General features: G+C 40.0%; 1 protein-coding gene across 1 annotated transcript; it reads right to left on the bottom strand.

Annotated features, from left to right (window-relative positions):
• Window positions 1-12,724: 12,724 nt before the first annotated feature.
• aspn (asporin (LRR class 1)) lies at window positions 12,725-22,011 on the bottom strand. The gene is made up of 8 exons (XM_052123864.1): window positions 21,598-22,011; window positions 18,654-18,921; window positions 17,172-17,284; window positions 16,467-16,680; window positions 15,808-15,918; window positions 15,555-15,648; window positions 14,149-14,287; window positions 12,725-14,050 (listed from the first exon to the last, which is right to left on the bottom strand). Exons 2-8 carry the CDS (start codon window positions 18,877-18,879, stop codon window positions 13,853-13,855), a joined length of 1,095 nt encoding a protein of 364 aa, XP_051979824.1. The 5' UTR covers window positions 18,880-18,921; window positions 21,598-22,011; the 3' UTR covers window positions 12,725-13,852.
• Between the last annotated feature and the right edge of the window lie 284 nt (window positions 22,012-22,295).

Genomic DNA, 22,295 nt, shown 5'->3' with positions numbered 1-22,295 from the left:
AGCGCCATGTTGTTTTGACTCCGTACATCGAAAGTTCAACCCTTAGATTCTTCTGAACCTCCTAAAGTTTGAGGTTAAGTATCAACTGTTCAAATGGAAATTGCTAAATCAATATTTTTACCACAGCCTTACCCCAAAGTGTGAATTACCCTCTAGAAATACCAGGAGGAACCCACCCCTCTAAATACATCATCCTAGGACTACAAATGGCTCTGTTCATTTTGATTGCAGCAGGCATGAACCAACTCTTAAAGTCATTTTTGATTGAGTAACAGATGTTCCTGGGAACAAAAAACTATTTAGAGAGTTTGTTATGGCCTAAATGGAGCTCCATCTGTCTTGACAGGTTAAAGACATTGAATACAACTGATTTGAGTTTATAGTTTGACATTCGAATGGACTGGAGATTTGGAGTCTTCTTAAAGTAGCCCTCAAGTATGGAGAAGATTGAGTTGTTTTCCAGCATTATCTGCTGGATCGATTCCGGAAGGTCTGCTGGCACGGACTGGAACTTATTACTGCACATGTTGATTTCCGTGAGGCTCCTCGTGCCAGATAGGATCTTTCCTTTAATGCCTGCGTCTGTTAGTCTGTTGCTACACAAATCCATCACTGTAGGTTTTCTGAGACTTGTGTAGCATCAGCAGATATATTTGACATATTTTTGAAGCCCAAATAAATTCTATGTAGAGTTTCCAACAAAGGAAATGGGTCTTCTTCCAGATTATTGTGCTTAAGGTTTTTTTCTCTTTTTCGCTGATTGGATGGGGGGCAAGAACATTCTCTGGCACAATCGTTGGTATCACATAAAAACAAATATTGGCAAAGCAACTGAAAAGAACGATTAAAAAGAAACAAAAGTGGGCTGGGTAGCTCAGCGAGTAATGACCCCTGGAGTCACGAGTTCGAATCCAGGGCGTGCTGAGTGACTCCAGCCAGGTCTCCTAAGCAACCAAATTGGCCCGGTTGCTAGGGAGGGTAGAGTCACATGGGGTAACCTCCTCGTGGTCGCTATAATGGGGTTCTCGCTCTCGGCAGGGTGCATGGCGCATGTGCGTGGATGCTGTGAAGAATAGGGTAAAGCCTCCACATGCGCTATGTCTCCATGGTAACGCATTCAACAAGCCACGTGATAAGATGCGCGCATTGACGGTCTCAGACGCGGGGGCAACTGAGATTCATCCCACGTCACCACGAGGACTTAGAGCGCATTGGGAATTGGGCGTTCCAAATTGGGGAGAGAAGGGGAGAAATCCAACCATAGACTGTACAAAAAGATGGACGACGCCCCTTCGCTCTTTTCCATTGGTGAGAACTGAAGCCGCCAGTGTCCCGATATGGCGCTGACATCTTGGGACTTGAGTCTGCGCAGTTGCGATTTCGGGACCAGACCTGCGCAGTAGTGAGCAGGAAGCCGCGAAATCAAGGCCCCGCCCTCACTCTCGCTGAATCAATCACAAGCACACGCCCCTACACTTTTGACTTATGACGGTGTGAAATAATTAATTATAGAAATGTATGTATTACATTTAAACCTCCAATCTCCTCAGTCCTCCGAAGATCCCGAAAAAAAGTCAGTTGGTGCTTCAGTGACTACTTCGCTCAGAGAACCTGTCAATCACAGCTGTCAATCATGATGTCACAGCAGCGTTTTTATAGCATCAAATAACTAAAAACAAACTTATTTTGAAAACAAACACTTGAAATGACATCAACGTGATAGAAACGACAGTAAATGACAGAAACTATCTTTGGAAAAAAGATATGTGAAGTGTAATTTAATTGTTTAGTTGGTCTCACGTCCCGTTGAATAACATGGGGAGGCGGGGTTTATGACCTATACTAGGACCAGCCACCGGGGTCGATCGAGACATTTTGGCTTCACTTTTGAGGGCTTGTGCGGCACACTTGAATCCAACAAACATATACTGTATAAATAAATAAATAATGCTTGTTGTCATTGTTTTGTATAAATTTGGTACCTGCAACGTGTATCATGTATAAACATACATACACACCATATCTGATTGAAGAAGAAGAGAGATTCAAACATTTCCATGGCTAATATTGTTTTATTAAGCTGATTATTTTAGATCTACAACACCCATTTCAATCGACCAATTTCATCCAGCTCAATCTGACCATTATTCTGTTCGATTGTCCCATCAGTTGGAATATAAGTGGTTTATTTGGTTGCATGTAAACGTGGCTGTAGTGTCCTGAAGCTTCTCCAAACAAATAAAACATAATAATTGTACATAAGAACAAATTACACATGCAAACACAACCATGACTAAAGGCTTGCAAAGCAAGCAGACATGATTTTAGTCATGGGATTTCACAGAAAGCGTGCCTTTGGACTCAATGGCAATGTTGATATGTACACCAGTACTCTGACTATTGCACTAATCAGAGGATAAGGAATCATTCGATTTAGATGTTTACATGCTACATGTCATTACTCTGATTATTGCTTTATTATTAAATAATATTACAAAAAACACCTTGTTGCAAAATGATTCACTGGATGTTTTGTCTGTTTTGATTCACTAAAAAGAATCGGTTCATACGAGTCATTTCTGACTACACTGGATGTTCTGTCTCATATGATTCACTAAAAAGAATCGGTTCATGAGAGTAATTTGTTTGTCGGACTACACTGGTTGTTCTGCATGTTTTGATTCACTTAAAAGAATCGGTTCATAAGAGTCATTTGTTTGTCATACTACACTGGTTGTTTTGCATGTTTTGATTCACTAAAACAAATCGGTTCGTATGAGTCGTTTCCGACTACACTGGAGGTGCTATCTCATTTGATTCACTAAAAAAAATCGATTCATGAGAGTCATGTGTTTGTCGGACTACACTGGTTGTTCTGTCTGTTTCAGTGGCGGCTGCTGGTCTTTCAAAGAGGGGAAGCTCATTTTCGGCCTACATTATAAACTCATTTACCCTATTTTTTGCACTAAATCAATCTTAGGTGTTGAGCTGTTTAATTCAAATTTTTTCCTCGTAAGGAAGACTTTCAAATGGCTTCGCCAAAATCAGGTCGACAATATTAGCACCGTCTGCCATCGTGCGCAGTTTCACCCGTACGACGCTAGCCTAGCCTACTGTATGAATGAATGAATGAACGAACGAACGAACGAACGAACGAATGAACGAACGAACGCTCTAAAACAAAATATATTAAACTTGGTAAAACTGAAACAAGGAATGTGGTGTATAATTGTGTGAAATGTATTATGCAAATTGACTAGCAATTTCAGCCAAACAAATATAAAGAAATAGGTTGCAGCAGTTTGTCTTTCGACTACACTTGAGAAATCCGCGATGGGACTGAGCGCGAAATAGCTTCAGTGACTTCTTATAGTACAGATTCGCTGTCAATCAAAAGGAGATGCAGTCTTTCGACAGATCCTCCAATCATCACGCTGAAGCCCGGAGTCCGGGCCAGCCCACTCCTCATTCACCCCCAGAGACGCTGAGCGTCCGTGGGCGGGACATAATCGCAGCATTTATCCAATGACCGTCTATTTTCGGAGCACTGAAAAAAACTGTTCAGAGCAGCCCCATTGAAGTCAATGGACGCTCGGCTTCAACAGGGAAATGCACTGACGCTACGGGAATGTATGAGAAGTAAACCGAGTCAGCCGACCTGCTATATGTAATGTAGCTGATTCTGAACGAACTCGTCTTCGAGATGAACGTGTTCTAACGCATTTTTAGTCAATAAATTGTTTACACAATAGTACATATTTGACCATTATTTTTTTGACATTATAGGGGAAGCTGAGCTTCCCTTGCAGTCTTAAAGAAATCCCCACTGATCTGTTTTGATTCACAAAAAAGAAGAATCGGTTCTTAAGAGTCATGTGTTTGTCAGACTACACTGGTTGTTCTGTCTGTTTTGATTCACTAAAAAGAATCGGTTCATAAGAGTCATTTTTTTGTTGGACTACACTGGTTGTTCTGTCTGTTTTGATTCACAAAAAAGAATCGGTTCTTAAGAGTCATGTGTTTGTCAGACTACACTGGTTGTTTTGTCTGTTTTGATTCACTAAAAAGAACCTGTTCGTAAGAGTCATTTGTTTGTCGGACTACACTGGTTGTTCTGTCTGTTTTGATTCACTAAAAAGAACCTGTTCGTAAGAGTCATTTGTTTGTCGGACTATACTGGTTGTTCTGTCTGTTTTGATTCACTAAAAAGAACCTGTTCGTAAGAGTCATTTGTTTGTCGGACTACACGGGTTGTTCTATCTGTTTTGATTCACAAAAAAGAATCGGTTCTTAAGAGTCATGTGTTTGTCAGACTACACTGGTTGTTCTGTCTGTTTTGATTCACAAAAAAGAATCGGTTCTTAAGAGTCATGTGTTTGTCGGACTACACTGTTTGTTCTGTCTGTTTTGATTCACAAAAAATAATCGGTTCTTAAGAGTCATGTGTTTGTCGGACTACACTGTTTGTTCTGTCTGTTTTGATTCACAAAAAATAATCGGTTCTTAAGAGTCATGTGTTTGTCAGACTACACTGGTTGTTTTGTCTGTTTTGATTCACTAAAAAGAACCTGTTCGTAAGAGTCATTTGTTTGTCGGACTACACTGGTTGTTCTCTGTTTTGATTCACCATAAAGAATCGGTTCGTAAGAGTCATGTGTTTGTCAGACTACACTGATTGTTCTGTCTGTTTTGATTCACAAAAAAGAATCGGTTCATAAGAGTCATGTGTTTGTCGGACTACAATGTTTGTTCTGTCTGTTTTGATTCACAAAAAATAATCGGTTCTTAAGAGTCATGTGTTTGTCGGACTACACTGGTTGTTCTGTCTGTTTTGATTCACAAAAAAGAATCGGTTCTTAAGAGTCATGTGTTTGTCAGACTACACTGGTTGTTTTGTCTGTTTTGATTCACTAAAAAGAACCTGTTCGTAAGAGTCATTTGTTTGTCGGACTACACTGGTTGTTCTCTGTTTTGATTCACAAAAAAGAATCGGTTCGTAAGAGTCATGTGTTTGTCAGACTACACTGATTGTTCTGTCTGTTTTGATTCACAAAAAAGAATCGGTTCATAAGAGTCATTTGTATGTGAATCAGAATACACGCGATGGATTTGTTGTGTTTCTCCCACGAGCACAAACTCATTTCAAAGACGTGTTTCCTTCCCATTATTTTACGGCCTTTTATTCTCACCAACATTCAATTAAGACTGCAAACGGACATTCAAAACAGTGCAAGAAACTATATATAATAAGTGCAGCTGCTTCTTTTTCGTGATGTTTTTGAACCTGTGCTTGAGTGGAACATGATCGTCTGCAGCACAGGCACACTTAAAATAGGAGCACTCCTCATATCTTACTGCGATTATCAGTACTCTGATTATTAGCATAATCGCAATATGCTGTTTACATGAGCTACAGTTTAATCGTAGTATTGCCTTAATCGCATTGAGTCTGCCATATGACATGTGCTTCATGTGGATTATCTAAAGATCTATGCGTTCGATTACATGTGTGTGGGCTCGTTTGAAAGGTAATCGCCTCTCCTAAATAATGGTATGTGATCATTTATGTTCTGTTTATTTTTCGTGAAGTTTTAAGTAAAAACGAGGTATATAAGCAACACATAATTATCAGACAAATTCGCTGGTTGTATTCTACCCTTTGAGAGCTTTCCGACAACATACTGTATGACTCATGGATATTGGATCAGTTTGATGTTTTCACTATTGCAATAATATATTAATACATTTTAACATTTTGACGATTATATTTTTTCCCGTGGGCCCATCCGAGCTTAAACGGTTGAAGCCAGAAATATGAAGCTAATTTATAACATGCTTTTGTGAGTGTTATTGTGGCACTAGCACCACAGAGACACGTTGTTTACAGTCTTCGAGAACGAATCTCGAGCACTTTCATTTAAGAGATACATCATGCATGCACCCATTTTATCTTCATACTCACAAGCCAAATCAAGCACTTCATTTGACTAAATTGATAACTGAATTACACTGTATTTCCTTGCTGAGTCGTACATGTCGTGATATCTTAAAAATCATGATATCATACCTGTGGGTTGGAGGCCAAGCACCCAAGATACAACCCAGCCTCCGTAGCAGCAGGAGACCCTTCAGCTTGAATGAGGTTGATGTAAAGCAGGGAATGGTTTTTCTCCTGGGATGAGCGTTTACGATGAAGCCCACATCAGCCTTGGCGGTTTTGGGGGAGATTGAGATCTGCCTCTATGCCGTGGAAATGATTGTGATTTGGTCGCATGTGTTCGGTCACCTCAAGTCAAGTCTTGTGGTCTCATCGGATTCTCCTTTTCTTCTTTTGTTGAGTCGAGGTGAGGCTGAAGTTTCCAAACCGAGCGCTGGAAAGAGCTGCCGAGTATCCAGTCGTTATTACTGCATGTGGACAGTAAAATCTGACCCGCAAAATTAAGGCCAGACTCACAACAGGTGTTGCACTACTTGGGCCATTTCTGGTGTAGTTTACATCAGCAACTGCACAATCCAATGGCGCCAGTGTGATGCAAGAACATTTAAAGTTTCATATTCAAACTTTAGGAGCAAATACACAGTTTATGATATGAAAGATTATGATATGCTTTTTAGCTGATGTTTATGCAAATAGCTAATGGTCGATGAACAATGAGAATAAGACATTTGGCAAAACTGAGCTACAACTCATTACGGATAAAAGTGGGTTCAATTTAATTGGTTTCGACGTTTCTAGCACACTTTATAGAGGCTTTCTGCAACATGACCACTTTTTCCAGTGCTTGCACTGTATCAGAGTTAAACCGCAGAAGGACTCGTCTACAGACTTTCATTTTTTTTTTTCATAGTTGGCCTAGACAGACCCTTCAGCACTCATTCTGTCAGCTGGAAGATTTGTTTTTGCTGCTGCACATATGGCAGACTCCGAGAAGTCTTTGCAGCATGAACACTACTGCGGCTTGAAAAAAAAACCCGAACTGTCGGGATTGCGATCCCCAGAGCTACTTTTGCAGCATTTTTGTGAGGAAGGGGGTGAAACTGAACAAAACAAAAGCTTTATTGTGTCGGGCAGCCATACAACAAATCTCTGTCTTTGCAAATCTTCAGACTGGGATCATTTAGAGTTAACGACAGACCTAGATGGAATATGCGTGCACAATAGTCTGCAAATATCTGCAAAATTGCGACATCTGTCATACATAAAGATCTACACATTCCCCACCGCTTGCATGTTTGTTTATTAAACATGATGGTCAGTTTCATGATGCTTTCAGCTACCAATAATGGCCTATGACTCTCAGTCCCTTCTAATAGATGGGACTGTTTAAATTCTGCCAAATTTCGCACATTTTCCTTCAAAAGCAATGCTGAAAAATAGTCTGTTCCTGCTTATTGTAGTACATTTGTCAAGAGATTCATTTCTATTTGTCCTCTCCATTTCGTCAAGTTATTACAGTCAAAGCGCTGCACCCTTTGGGATCTAACTCTTCATCTGAAATGGGCCCAAGAATGTTTTCAACATCAGTCATGACTTCTGGGACATCAAGTTGTCATTTAGCAAATACTTTTATTCAAATAGACCCACGGCGCCTACGCAGTGACAAATATGATGGAGCGTTTGACATTTATGCATGCATAGGATGTGCTTTGAAGGTGTGATATCAAGCGGGAATATAGTGAATTGGATTTCTGAATTCATAACTGGACACACCTCTTTGATATTCCCATTGGTCAACTGATTCGACAAAGCTCGCAAAGATTTTCTCAAGTTAAGGTTGCGACACATTATCCCTATTGAGTCTACGAATTCACCCACTGCAAAAAATCACATTCTTACTAGCCGTATTTGGACGAGACTAGTTTCCCCTGAGGAGGTTAGGGAAATTCTTGTTTCACAGATGTACTTTGTGATTTTAATCCCATCTGAATCTGACGAGTCTGTGTTTTTCTCACACAATCTCTGTAGAAACCCCAGAGCAAACTACCTAGTGTTTTTTTGGCAAACTCAATTTTGTTAGATTTCTCTGAAAACAAATCAAAATATCTTCTTTCATTTCGCTTTTCGAGTAAATTTGTCTTGTTTTAAGAATGTTTAAATATTTTTACAGGAAAACAAGACAAATTGAATCAGTCTAAACTCTAGTGTGTAGGCACCTTTTACAGTAGACTTATTATTGGGTCAATCACCCTGGTGCTCTCTTTGTGGGGTTTGAACCAAGTGTGAAAAAACTCTGTGAAACAAGCCCTCAAAAGTGAAGCCAAAATGTCTCGATCGACCCCCGGTGACTGGTCCTAGTATAGGTCATAAGCCCCGCCTCCCCATGTTATTCAACGGGATGTGAGACCAACTAAACAATTAAATTACACTTCACATATCTTTTTCCAAAGATAGTTTCTGTCATTTACTGTCGTTTCTATCACGTTGATGTCATTTCAAGTGTTTGTTTTCAAAATAAGTTTGTTTTTAGTTATTTGATGCTATAAAAACGCTGCTGTGACATCATGATTGACAGCTGTGATTGACAGGTTCTCTGAGCGAAGTAGTCACTGAAGCACCAACTGACTTTTTTTCGGGATCTTCGGAGGACTGAGGAGATTGGAGCTTTAAATTTAATATCTAAATTTCTATAATTAATTATTTCACACCGTCATAAGTCAAAAGTCAAAAGTGCAGGGGCGTGTGCTTGCGATTGATTCAGCGAGAGTGAGGGCGGGGCCTTGATTTCGCGGCTTTACTTCCTGCTCACTACTGCGCTGGTCTGGTCCCGAAATCTCGCAGACTCAAGTCCCAAGATGTCAGCGCCATATCGGGACACTGGCGGCTTCATATATTGTAGTATTATAATGGATAATGACATCCAGACCACAAGGGGGCGCCGCTTACTTGCTTAAAAAGTGCTGACTGATGTGCTGAATGGAGAAACAGCTTTTTATGTTGTAATTGTGCAATGCCATATTATAGTAGTATAATGGACAATGGATAATGTGGCCAGACCACTAGAGGGCACCGATTGCTTACTTACAAAGTATTGACTGAAGTGCTGAATGGAGAAATGTAGCCTTTTAAGTAGTAATTGCACAAGGCTATATTATAGTGGTATAATGGACAACAGATAATGGCGTTCAGATTGCTAGAGGGCGCCACATGCTCACACAGCGCTGACTGGAGAAACTAAGCCTTTTAAGTAGTAATTGCTCAAGGCTATATTATAGTGGTATAATGGACAATAGAGAATGACGTCCAGACCGCTAGAGGGCGCCACATGCTCACACAGTGCTGAATGAAGTGCTGAATGGAGAAATGTTGCCTTTTAAGTAGTAATTGCACAATATCATATTATAGTAGTATAATGGACAATGGATAATGTGGCCAGACCGCTAGAGGGCGCCGCTTGCTTGCTTACAAAGTGCTGACTGAAGCGCTGAATGGAGAAACGTAGCCTTTTAAGTAATAATCGCACAATGCCATATTACTAATACAATCTGAATTCATCAATCATGCTGCATGATTGTCTCAGAAGTCAAAGTCTGCTGGTTTCAAAGCATTTTGGATGGTTTCCCTCATTCAGCCTATACTGTTAGCAAGTGCCTTTTTCACAACTGTCTAATGTGTTTATGGCGGTTTAAGCCAATCCTTCTACATATTGTGGCTATTATTATTTCTGTATTGTGCATTTAGATTTGCAAAGTTTTTACAAAGTGTGTTACAAATTAATTATTAATCAACCATCGGTTTTTCCTATTGCAGTTTTAATGCTTTTAACCAATGGTATTAATTTGGTCAATAATTGGCTGATAAATCGGTGCATCCCTAATTGCTATTTTACTTTGGGTACTAGGCATGCACTTGGATAAGTGACTTGTTTCTTTCCTATTATTGTGAGAATGGCTTTTATTAAAATAGAAAAATAACTGGTGACTGACAAAATAAATCTTTGTTTAAAGTTACACCATTTTTCATAGTTTCACTGCATGCAAGTGCCAAGAGTGTTGAGCTTTGTGTGTGTTTGGGAGCATTGGATGGACCATTGGAATTTAAAAAAACAAACAAATGAATCCACAGAAGTACAGTAAGTTTTTTTAGAGACTTTATGGAAAATGTTCTGGAGGGGGGGACGTGGTCTGGTGGCTCTCTTGAAACGGGCTGATAAAAACAAGCTGGGTGGTTGTTTTTCTGTCTTAGTTAAAAGGTCTTTGCTTTGGCGGAAAACTAGAACTGAACTAGACACACAACGATGCTCTCAAATTTGTCTCAAGCTCTTACAGACCACAACAATGGCTCAAATTCTTCAAGTCTTGTCCATCTTTTGTAGATTTAAGAGAGATTGTCAGTCAAGCTTTGTATGATTTTCTTTCTTGAATGTAAAAGTTACTTTTTTGGAGCTCTCAGCCTTCAAAATGGACACAAAAACACCTTTTAAAAGATTTTTGGTTGGACAGTACCTTTAATAATGATCGATTCATCACACAAGTGGTTCAGAGTGGTTTTCTCTTAATGTGTGGAGGAACTGAATTAGTTTAGCTCTTTTAGTGGCTGTGAAGCAGTACAGAGATCCATGTTTCCATCTCCCCCAGGTGTTTTCTGGGGCTCAGAAGCCCTAAATGATCCAAACCTGTTGTGAGTTTTTTTGGAGACACCGGTATGCGAGACGTGGCAGCAGCAGATCAAGCCAACCTGAAGATTTGTTCCATATGTTTCCTGTGCGTAGTCGAGAGGCTCTGTCTCTCTCGCTCTCTCCTCCACCCCTCTTTTCCCCAAACTTAAAGCTGAGATGTGTAATTTCTGCACCATTAGCAAATGAAGATTGATGTCAAACAGGTTTCCAGAACAATCCCCCGTTCCCCATTAGTAAGCCAAATGGATAGTCCTGCCCTATCATTGTCAATGATACTGTGTTGGGATCAGTTTTGGGTGTAATCCAATTACAAAGTAATTAGTTACTGTAATATAATTACATTTTAGTCAAAAGTAGTGCAATTCTTGTAATCAGATTACAGTAACTGCCTTTTGATTAATTTAATTGCTTTTAAGTACATTATAGGGTTATGGTTATTTTGAACATATTATTTATGTTTGTACCACGGGTCTGTTGTTGCTTGATTCTGATTGGTTTTTAGACGTTCTGAGGTGTGCAGTTATTTTCCAGTAAACGCATCACTATGAAGTAGTTCCAGGTCTTGACCGCATAACGGTTCCAGATCACTTCACAAAATTATTTCAAAGAGCTGTACAGGCTATCACAGTAAATAAGCAAATAAGTAAAGACACTGGTTTAGTACATCTGATAAGAATGACAAACAGTGTCTATTATATCCTACATTTATTTAAAAAGCGCCCTTGCGCTCCCTCTCTCTCTCGCCCTCAGCCACACTCACACTCACACATTTAGAGACGAGTCGTGACCAACAAACAGAGCAGCACCCCACGACTTGACCAATACAACCGTCTCTATATCATCCGTGATAACTTTTAAAATGTGCAAGTGTTTAAATATATTTCGCCCAAATCAGACACACACACACACACACACACACACACACACACACACACACACACACACACTCGGGAGCAAAGTAAGTGCATGGTTGAAAACCGTTGTTTAGCAACGGAAGATTCTTATACAAGAATTCTGTATACTGCTGAGAAGTACACTTAAACTTACATCTTGTCAATTTGAAGCGATGTTATTACTGATGCAACGAGACTGACAAGATGCTCCAGTAAAGCAGCGCAAGCATCGTAATCGTACGTAGCTAGTTATAAAGTGACGTTTTTGAACTAGCAATGAAGGATGTGGCTGTATCAAAAGAAGACGCTGAATCCTTGGTGGAAGAAAGTAGTTCCGCTCACTCCACAGCGCATCTTGAGCACATTACACCATCGGGGTGTGCATTATTTTCAATAATTCAACAATCCGTCGTCACTTATTCTTGTAACGAGAAATGTGAGATGCTGAGTGCAGGGCTGGATTGGTAATCTGACATACCGGGCATTTCCCGGTTGCACTGCGATGCACTTTGGTGCCGATCAGGGGCGGAATGGCCATCGGGAGAACCGGACGTGCCGGCCACAAAATGGGCTGCGATAAGCTTAAATGAGCCACGTTGTTAAGCAGAATGTGCCACAAAATACCCCCCCCCGCTCAACAACGTTTGGGCCAGTTTCTATGTAAAATCTCGGGTCGAATTCTCTTTCCTGTCCACCCCTGGCTGAGTGTATAAATTATGTGTAACAATGAACCAGAAAGAAATATAGACATTATTTTGAATTTGTTGAGCGGAAAAGTGACTTGTTTTGTAAGCAACTTAAAAGTAATGTAATTAGTAATGTGACTACTTTTTCAATAAAATAATCAGTAAAGTAATTTGATTACAATTATATATGTATATATATATATATATATATTAGTCACTTGTAGTGGATTACTATTTTTAAGTAACTTACTAAACACTGGTCAGGATGCTCGAACAAATGTTTTGATGGATCCATGAAGCAACAGTTTTTACACTTTTCGATCAAATCAACCTACAAATGGATTACTTGTAGTTGCCACTGTAATTTAACAGAAATTATTGTAACATTGAAGAAAATTACACACTTCAGCTTTAACTATCAAAATTTGTGATGATCTGAGAAATATGAAATATTCATTTGAGGAATTTACTTTAGAGTGTCTTCAATTGTGAAACAATATGAATTATAAACAGTTATTTGGACTGTAAATTCACATTTATTCCAATAGCATACAATAACATAACATAATGAATATACAGTTAACCTGATTTCAACAAAACATCCCTATCGTCTGGCTGTATTAAACCCAACGCTCTCCATGGAGCTACTGTCTTTCTGGAAGTTCAGAGGTTTGTTTTCATTGAGTTGTCCGGTCCTGAAAAACAAGTCAAATCCTACACTGAAGTCTCCATCTGCTGGTGTTTTGTCTTACTGCTGGACCAATGTGCACATTCTTGAACTTTCTGAGGTGAAAAAGATTTACTGACCACAAAACTTGATTTGTATTTATTTTTCTAAAGAAACAACATCTGAATTGGATACAGGTGACACAACACTGCTGGTTAAACAAACACTTGTTGCAATTACAGTAAGTTCTGAGAATCAGGGAAACTCTTTTGTAAACTACAACCAACCAGGTGGTCCATACAAAGTTCAAAATTGTCCATATAATATTCGAGAGGGAATAATACCATAAATAAAAAGTTACACAAAAATTTGCATGCAAAATCAGAAATAGATTTTAAAATTTAGCTGTATGACATTTGCTGTTCATAGAAATATCGCTAAACAGTTCAAAAGTACCGATGAGTAATGCCCATTTTCTAAAATACAAAAGTATTCAATTCGTAGATCCTTAAAAACAATGAACAAACTGGCCAAACTGGTACATTTTGCTTCTTGTTCTTTCATTCTTGACGGTTGTTTCTTGAAGCAAATAACACTGTGGAAATTACAATTCGCCATTTGATCTAAAAATATGTGACTAGACTTTCCACCCAGTTAAAAGGAATTCAAAGTAAACGGTACCTATGAAAGCCTATTTATCTGTTGCATACATAAAACAATCCCAATTCATTCGTACTTGACATCCCGGCAGAGTATCCCACTAGGCATACTGTCATGCCATTAAAATCCTAACCAAATTCAAGTTTTGAGTCTTAAGCCACTGCAGATATGATGCTCTCGATTAAGGGTTAACTTAGGTTCTGTACATCACTGTGATGGCATGAAAGAATACTGTATTGCATTAGGATGAATTTTATGACTATCTTAAGATTGATTACAAGTGCTCTCCTCCAGTGGAAAGATGGTTTATGTTGGCAAGAAGCACTCAGCTCACTTTCTGTGGTTGCCCAGTTGCACCGCATTGTGACTTGATATGCACCGGAAAGTGGGCGGTTGAATCTCCCAGTATTTCACTGGATTGGCAAATAAACTGATCCTAGTGTAAAGGGTCTTTTTTACTCTGGCTCTCAAAGGGCAGAAGTCATTTACTCCAACATAGCTGATCCTGTTGGCATGTAGATACATTACCTAATGGAGGAAATGGAGTTGATCAGATGTCCTTACACATGGCTAGTATGTGTTCTGTTACATGCGTACATGGGTTAGATAGCTGAAGTTTTCTTTACCTGCAAATATTTCAGGGTGTTCAAGCCAGGAGGAACTTTTTTCAGTTTATTGTTGTCCAAATGTATTTCTCTGATTTTGGGAATGCCGGCGAAAGTTCCGTTCTCCACATAATTTATTTGATTGAAATCGAGCCACAACCTGTAAAAGACACATCTTTAGTTAAAACATCTTATGTCATTTCTGCACTACAAAAAACTTGGTGCCAAAATGTCCCACCAGTACACCAGAGTACACTTCCCAAAGTCAAAAGAGCCCTCCCACCATATACTGGTGCCCTCAAGAGCCTCAGTACACTGGCCCAAATCCATGTCTATATGATGTTCTGGTCCCAAGATATGATGTTTTGGGGGGTTGCCGTACTGCCCCAAGTGAAAAGAGGCCACCCTCAAGTCTCTACAGCTTACTTTTCCATAGATATTATCCCTCTACGTTTCAATACGTCATAGCACAAAAAAACTTGCTGCCAAAATGTCCCACCAGTACACCAGAGTACACTTCCCAAAGTCAAAAGAGCCCCTCCCACCATATAGTACTGGTGCCCTCAAGAGCCTCAGTACACTAGCCCAAGTCCATGTCTCTATGATGTTCTGGTCCCAAGATATGGTGTTTTGGGGGTTGCCGTACTGCCCCAAGTGAAAAGAGGCCACCCCCATGTCTCTACGACTTTGTTCAATAGATATGATCCCACTGATTTGCAGTGTGAAGTGGCCTGCAGGGTAAACATCATAGCCCTGATTGCTTATAAAGGTCACAGCACACCTCTCCTCGTTAAGCAGGTTTATTTGACACCTCATTCATGGGTGCATGACAAACGGTGCGGGACAAGTTACGTGCCAAAGTTTTGGCAGAAGAAGAAGAATTGACGAAGGTCAATGAAGGACCTAAACGAAGGTCAGAGCAACAGTAAATGTGGTGCCTAATGGCTGTCCCATTGGTCAGACAGCAGGTTGTCCTGTCCCAAATGCATGCTATTGGTTCAGCCAATCTTGCTGAAAAGACCAGCATTGCTAGAAACCAGCTTAAGTTGTGTTTTGGGGTGCTGGTCCACTGCAAAATATGATTTTCAAGACAAAAAACATTTCATGGGATGCAGGTATGCTGGTGTCCCCACCAGGCTTTTAAACTAGCTTAAGCAGCTTTATCAGAAAGACCATGCTTAGCACCAAACCAACACTACCCAGCATAAACCAGCCTAGACTAGCATGGGAATTACATTATGGTTAAGCTGGTCTTTTTAGTAGGGAGGGATCTTTCAAGACACTCCATTTACAATTTCAAGGAAGTCAACCTACGAATGGCTTACTTATAGTTTAGTCTCACATTATTCTGGGATACGGGAAAATATTTTTAACATAGAATCCTACAGGGGAAGGCCATTCCATGATGCACGATGTCACGTCTTTACCTTTGTAGACTTTTTAATCGCAAGAAATCCTCTGCCTCTAGTTTGCCAATCTTGTTATAGTCCAAGTGAAGTTCGTTGAGGGAAGACGGGAGATCTGTGGGATACAAATAAATGTGATGACTTTCAAACCACTTGCTATACTCGATCGTTGCTCAGTCATGCTAATGGATCCTTCAGTACATCAACAAATTTGTAAGAACTTACAAATTCTTCCAGATGTGGGAATGTCTGTTGGTGTCATGTTAACACTTACCACTAGGCACAGCTGTAAGCTTTGATTCCGCTATTCTCAAGTAGAGAGTTGCCATATCATCAAAAGCACCTGGTTCAATCCCGCTGTTTGCAATTGGATTCGCACTCAGCTCTAGAGACAGCAAAAATTATTCCAATAACTAATCATTTAGATGATACCTTTGTCCAAAGCTATCTAGAGTACTCTTAGGAACAATCCCCCATTGCTCAAGAACACACTGCTTATGGATCACTCCTTGTGTGGATTGAATCAGTAATGTTTTGTTTACATTAGCTTTAATGTAACCTTTATCCACACAACCGCTATTCTCAGTGTTTCATCCAACTGTATTGGGTTTAGACAGTTAGTAAATGGAGACCTTCATGTAGACACTAGGTGGCAGAATGTCTTAATCTGTAAATTTCCCACTAGCATGTAGCTCTGTTAGGTGAAGTGAGCTAGTTAGACAAGAATACTGTCCTGCAAAATGCAGGAACTACACATGTAGTCAAATCAGACCGAAATCTTGTCTCTCAGACTACGATCTGTCCTGTGACAGATGGATTTGGCTCAACTTTGCTCATATTCAGAGAAAACTGAGACTATTTAATAATCCACATTCAACTGGACAATCAGCCTTGGCTCCGACCATGTTCATTTTAGATTCTTTGGAGACCTACCTAAAACATTTAGGTCTTGCATTCCTTTAAATGCTCCTTTTGGGATTCGGCTGATCTTGTTGTCATGCAGTCTCATCGATTGGATGCCCTTGGGAAGGTTCTCGGGTATTTGCGTCAGCTCGTTGTATGACAGGTGAAGAATCTTGAGTTTGTCCATATTGCGAAAGGCCTTTGGGTGAACCTTAGATATTTGGTTATTGAGCAGAAACAGGGCCTGCAAAAAGAGACAAAGAACTGAGAATATTAAAATGGTAAAGCCCCCATTTGACTGAAGAAAGTCATTAACATTCTGTCTGATGATCTTACAAAGCAGCATATATTATGACATAGGAATAATTGGGTAATCAATTCTGATTGATCAGGAAGATGCTGGAAATTGGAGTCTTGTTGTTTGCAAAATGTAGACTATTTAAATTTTCTTATACTCTGTTTTTTGTGCGTCTTTGTCTGCGTTCCATCTACTCAGCAAGAAAATGTAACCATTTGACCACCAATCACGAGCAAATATTTACCACAACTATGAGACAGTCCACAGTAGATGCAAATATCAATAACACCCAGAGTCCAGAATTCCACATAATTCCGCTACCACATATCCACTTCCCAGCAATTCTGCATGTCTCCAGATGTTCTTGTTAAACCCCAATATAATGTGACTCTAAAAATGCCTTGAAAGCAGCATTTAATGGGATGTTTGTTGCTCACATAGAGATTATTCAAGCCCTTGAAATCATCTTCTTTGATTTCGGTGATGTCATTGTTTTGGAGATCGATGAGCACTGTGTTTGCTGGAATGTCCTTTGGCACTTTGGTGAGACCTGTCAAGACAACAATCGTGCATTTAATGACATCATCCACATTAAAACCAATGCAAAACCAATTATATAATTGACAAGCAACACAATCAAGCCCAGCTGTATCAATTTTTGAAAATAAATGGTAAATGGTCTGCACTTAAATAGCGCTTTTTTAACCTTAACGGTTTACACTGTGATTCATTCACCCATATACACACACAAACACACACACACACACACACACACACTCACACACACTCTCAAAAGACAAAGATCCCCCATTTAGCCTTAACAGACTGTAGGGGCAAGTGCTGTTAGCGAGCACCTATGAAGGCCGGAATGGTAAGGGGGGGGGGGGTGGCCAGCACCACGCCCAACCGCCTTTGTCTCCCCAGTGGCGATGTTTTTACACACCGCACCAGATACTCATTTTAGGCTGAGTCGACCTAGGGGAGCCCCGGGACCGGTTCAGATAATCGTCACTGGTGTTGGCCATGAGCAGGAATCGAACTCGGGTCGCCAGGTTCGTAGCGCAGCGCGCTAACCGCTACACTACCGCTCCCACACCCACACTCACACACTCCAATGACAGCAGAGTTGCCATGCAAGGCACTAGCCTGCCATTGGGAGCAACTTGGTGTTCAGTGTTTTTCCCAAGGACACTTCGGCATGTGGACCGGGAATCGAACCGCCAACCCTGCGATTAGTGGCCGACCCGCTCTACCGCCTGAGCCACAGCCGCCCCTTTATATACTTTAGTTGAATTTTGAAAACCCTGATAACACTTTACAATAAAGTTGTATAAGCTGTAATTCTTTCGATGTTAGAATACATTCTCCCATCCAAACTTAATATGCAGAAACAACTCGAAGTTAGCCATTTGTTAGTTGATTTCCTGGAAATAAATTGTAAACACTTTGTCTCTGTTGTTCTATCGAAACATTCATCTATGTTTGAGCGCCCAACCAGACAAACCCATCAACATTAGCTCAATCAATGGTGTGAGGCGGGACTATCTGCTTGTCAACCAATAGATGTGTGTCATCCACGCATATGTCTACCAATGACAGTAGAAAGCAGTCGTAGTACAGTTTCATGTTCAAAAGAGTGTATTTTGAAAAGCTAGAGCGCTCGACCATGCGCTAGACGTAACGGCAAGCGGGAGTGGTGGTGGCGTTGTGGGCTAAAGCACATAACTGGTAATCAGAAGGTTGCTGGTTCGGTCCCCACAGCCACCACCATTGTGCCCTTGAGTAAGGCACTTAAATCCAGGTTGCTCCGAGGGGATTGTCCCTGTAATAAGTGCACTGTAAGTCGCTTTGGATAAAAGCATCTGCCAAATGCATAAATGTAAATGTAAATATATTAATAAACTAAAAGAAATGCTTACCCTGATCTGAGCACTGCAGAACTCTCTTTGAGCACCGGCACCATTCGGGACAGTTCGAATCAAAGTTATCGTCATAATCATCGTAATCGTCATTATCGTCATCATCATCATCACCCGCATCTTGTTGCATGATGTCATTATTCTTCATGAAATCCATGACATTGATTGGCTTGTATGGTTTTGCATGGCACAATGCCAGTAGGGTGAGCAGTAGAAGTGCCTTCATGGTGCCGTTTTTATTTAGATCTTCAGTCAAGTCCAGTTAGCCCTGTGAGCATGAACGCAAATCATGTTTGTAAAATGAAACCCTGTTGCACACCAACGGTAACAATGCCTTTACTGTTGTTATAACATTTGGAATTATGTTTCACAGAATGAAAGAGAAATGTTTAAAGGGATAGTTCACCCATAAATGAAAATTCTGTCATCATTTACTCACCTACTTGTCTTTCCAACCCTGTGACTTTCTCCCAGTTGTATACAAAAAGGAGTTATTTATAGCTGAATGTCCAAGCTGCTCTTTTCCATGCAATTAAAGTAAATGGAGACTGCAGCAAGCCAAGATTTGCAGTAGCTAACAACTTAAATTTCAGGGCCATAATCCTAAAATGTATTTTGACCACATTAATTACTTAAATTCATGACTGGTAATAAAGACAATCCTGATTGGTTTATTAGTTAGTATCAACAAGGAGTGTAAAAATGCATTGATGCATCTGACAGAGATTTCGCTGCATTGATTAATGAATTTAAGAACCGATTAAGTCGATTATCATCAATGCGATACAGATACCCTCTCAGATTACAAACCTTCTTTCAACAGACGGGGAGCATACGAGATTGAAGGGGAAAAGCACACTTTAAATTAAGAAAGTTCACTCCTTGGGACCCTACATGGGATAAGCATGTAAATGGATGAATGGATGCTACCAAGTTTGTCTTTCTGTGTCATTATACATAAATGTTTGCATCTATTTGACCAAAGTATGTTAATCATTGTTGCTGTCTTCTCCAAAAACAATATACTATGTTAATATTGCTCTATATCTCCAGGAAATGTGTTATTTCTCCATAAAATAGTTTAACGACGAATAGAACACGGCCTAAATAAATATTAATGAGCGAAATCTCTCACTCGAAGTTCAAATGAAGTATACATTGACACATGGCAGCCGTGAAAAGATAAACATTCTCGTGAACGTGCTTTTCAAGCGGAGCCACCTCCATTGTACCGCCACTCCCATCGATAAATGGATAACAATACCAACTTTATACGCTACAAATAGATTATTTTTAATTCTGTCAATGCGTGTGTGTTCATTATGTTGCATGATGTTATCCTTTATTCATATCAGATAGAGAATGCATGTAACATTAGTATTATTTTTCAATTTGTACACTCACTGAGCACTTTATTAGGAACACTATGGTTCTAATAAAGTGCCCGACGTGGTCTTCTGCCGTTGTAGCCCATTCGCCTCAAGGTTCGACGAGATTCTGAGATGCTCACTACAATTGTACAGAGCGGTTATCCGAGTTACCACAGCTTTTCGGTCAGCTCAAACCAGTCTGGCCATTCTCCATCGACCTCTCTCATCAACAAGGCGTTTCTGTCCACAGAACTGCCGCTCACTGGATGTTTCTTGTTTTTGGCACCATTCAGAGTAAATTCTAGTGACTGTTGTGCGTGAAAATCCCAGAAATACTCAAACCAGCCCATCTGACACCAACAATCATGCCACTGTCCAAATCACTGAGATCACATTGTTTCCCCATTCTGATGGTTGATGTGAAATTAGCTGAAGCTCCTGACCCGTATCTGCATGATTTTATGCACTGCACTGCAGCCACACATATGAAAAGGTGGGTGTGCAGGTCTACCTCATAAAGTGAGTTTATATGCAGCCACACATAAGCCAAACCTCGAAAAGAACTATGAATCATTCTTAAATAATCGAATCAAATCGAAGGGTGACCAAATTCCAGATTTTACGATGCATCGTAATCGCATCATTGTCAGTGCAAATGAGGTTAAAGAGACTTGTTACATAATCTCATTGAATGACGCTCTTATCAACCATTATGCAGATGCTCGTGAAATATCACCATGGTTACACTCATAGTTGCTCATGTTTTTTGGTTGCTTGCTGGGATATGTAGGAAGGTGCTCTCAGTACACATTGTTCATTGCCGCCACCCCCCCAGCCCAACCCAAAGAATGCTGCTCATTTTTATGGGATTTCCTTTTTACCTGAGTTTGCTGCAGTACAAATAGGAATTTATTTTCCTTCAAACTTAAAGCGCTAGTTCAACGCTAGTCCCAAATATGAAAGTTTGAGAAACTGTCATCATTTATCCACCCATGTGTCATTTGAAACCCAAATGAAGAGTAGAAATAATAATAAAAACAATACGACCATGCGTTGAAATGTTGTCTTTGTAATTAAAGTGAATGGCGACTCACATGCTGCCTATCTTTTGTGTTCCACTGAAGAATTCATACAGGTTTGAAATGACATAAAAGTGAATTAAATGATTACAGGTCTATCACTTTAAAACTTGGAGATGGTTTACAGGCAAATTTGAGTGCCAGTATCAGCCTTTCAAAACACCTGAACTCTATAAAGTAGCTGCATTGTTGGATGCTTCGCTGTTGCTCAACATCATGATTGGAAAAGAGATTTTCAGCAGCAAAACACTTAATAAATAGATTTGTTCTATCCCGAGTAATCCTCAAAGTTCCTCTCAGATGAATTCAATTGGTAATATTTCTATAAAACACGTCATATACACAAGAGAGGTAGTTTGTACAGCATCACATAATCTTTCCCAAGAAGATCCCCAAGGGTACTTAAAAAACAAACTCAATCATTCAATTTTAAGCTGTGCCACTGTTTTGAAATCACTTCCCTCTCAGGTGTAGATTCTGGTGAAGATGACATACCTGATGAATCTGTGCAATCCTGGTTTAACTCAAGTTAGCCTCCAGGAATGAGTTCAACAACGACATCAGGATTTATTGAAGATCTGGACCTAAAATGCAGCACGCATGAAAGCCGAAAGATGGAGATCACGCTCGCCAAAGCATGAGAGCACAAGGATGCTGCTGGTCGAAGGAGCAGTTTTTGAATAAGGGGTTGGAACGGCACGCAGCTCTGCTGGATGTTTAACTAGCACTGAACACTCATTGTTACCGACCGTATGTTTTCCATTAGCACTTGAAACTTTGCCAATTTTGTACGCGTACATTTTCACTGGGCAGTCTGGGATGCTCTCATACGTCTTCATCGTGCTTTACATTGCCAGTGGTGGGTCTCTACTTATCAGAAATTTGAGTGTAATTTCTTGGGCTTCTGTTTATAGATCAAACACTGATGAATTTTTGGATTAAAATTTAAAATTGAAAACAAGGAAATGGTTTGATAACACTCAAATTGCCCTCAGATGTTCTTTGGTAGGCACATGTATAAAATCCCTTGCATAGACACCAAAATATCGACGCAAGTGGCACCTTCAGACAAATGCTCAGACTTAACGTCACATAGCTTAGCCCATTTTGCAATGACTTTAAACCAACTGGTGTCAATGTGATTTTTGGTGGATGTATGAACGGAGTTCCCCTCAAGTTCAAACAGGTGTCCT

This window comes from Xyrauchen texanus, chromosome 50 (genome assembly GCF_025860055.1).
Source record: "Xyrauchen texanus isolate HMW12.3.18 chromosome 50, RBS_HiC_50CHRs, whole genome shotgun sequence".
NCBI classification, from domain to species: Eukaryota; Metazoa; Chordata; class Actinopteri; order Cypriniformes; family Catostomidae; genus Xyrauchen; species Xyrauchen texanus.
The sequence above is the reverse complement of the archived record's forward strand: the minus strand, read 5'-3'. Positions and strand labels throughout refer to the sequence as shown.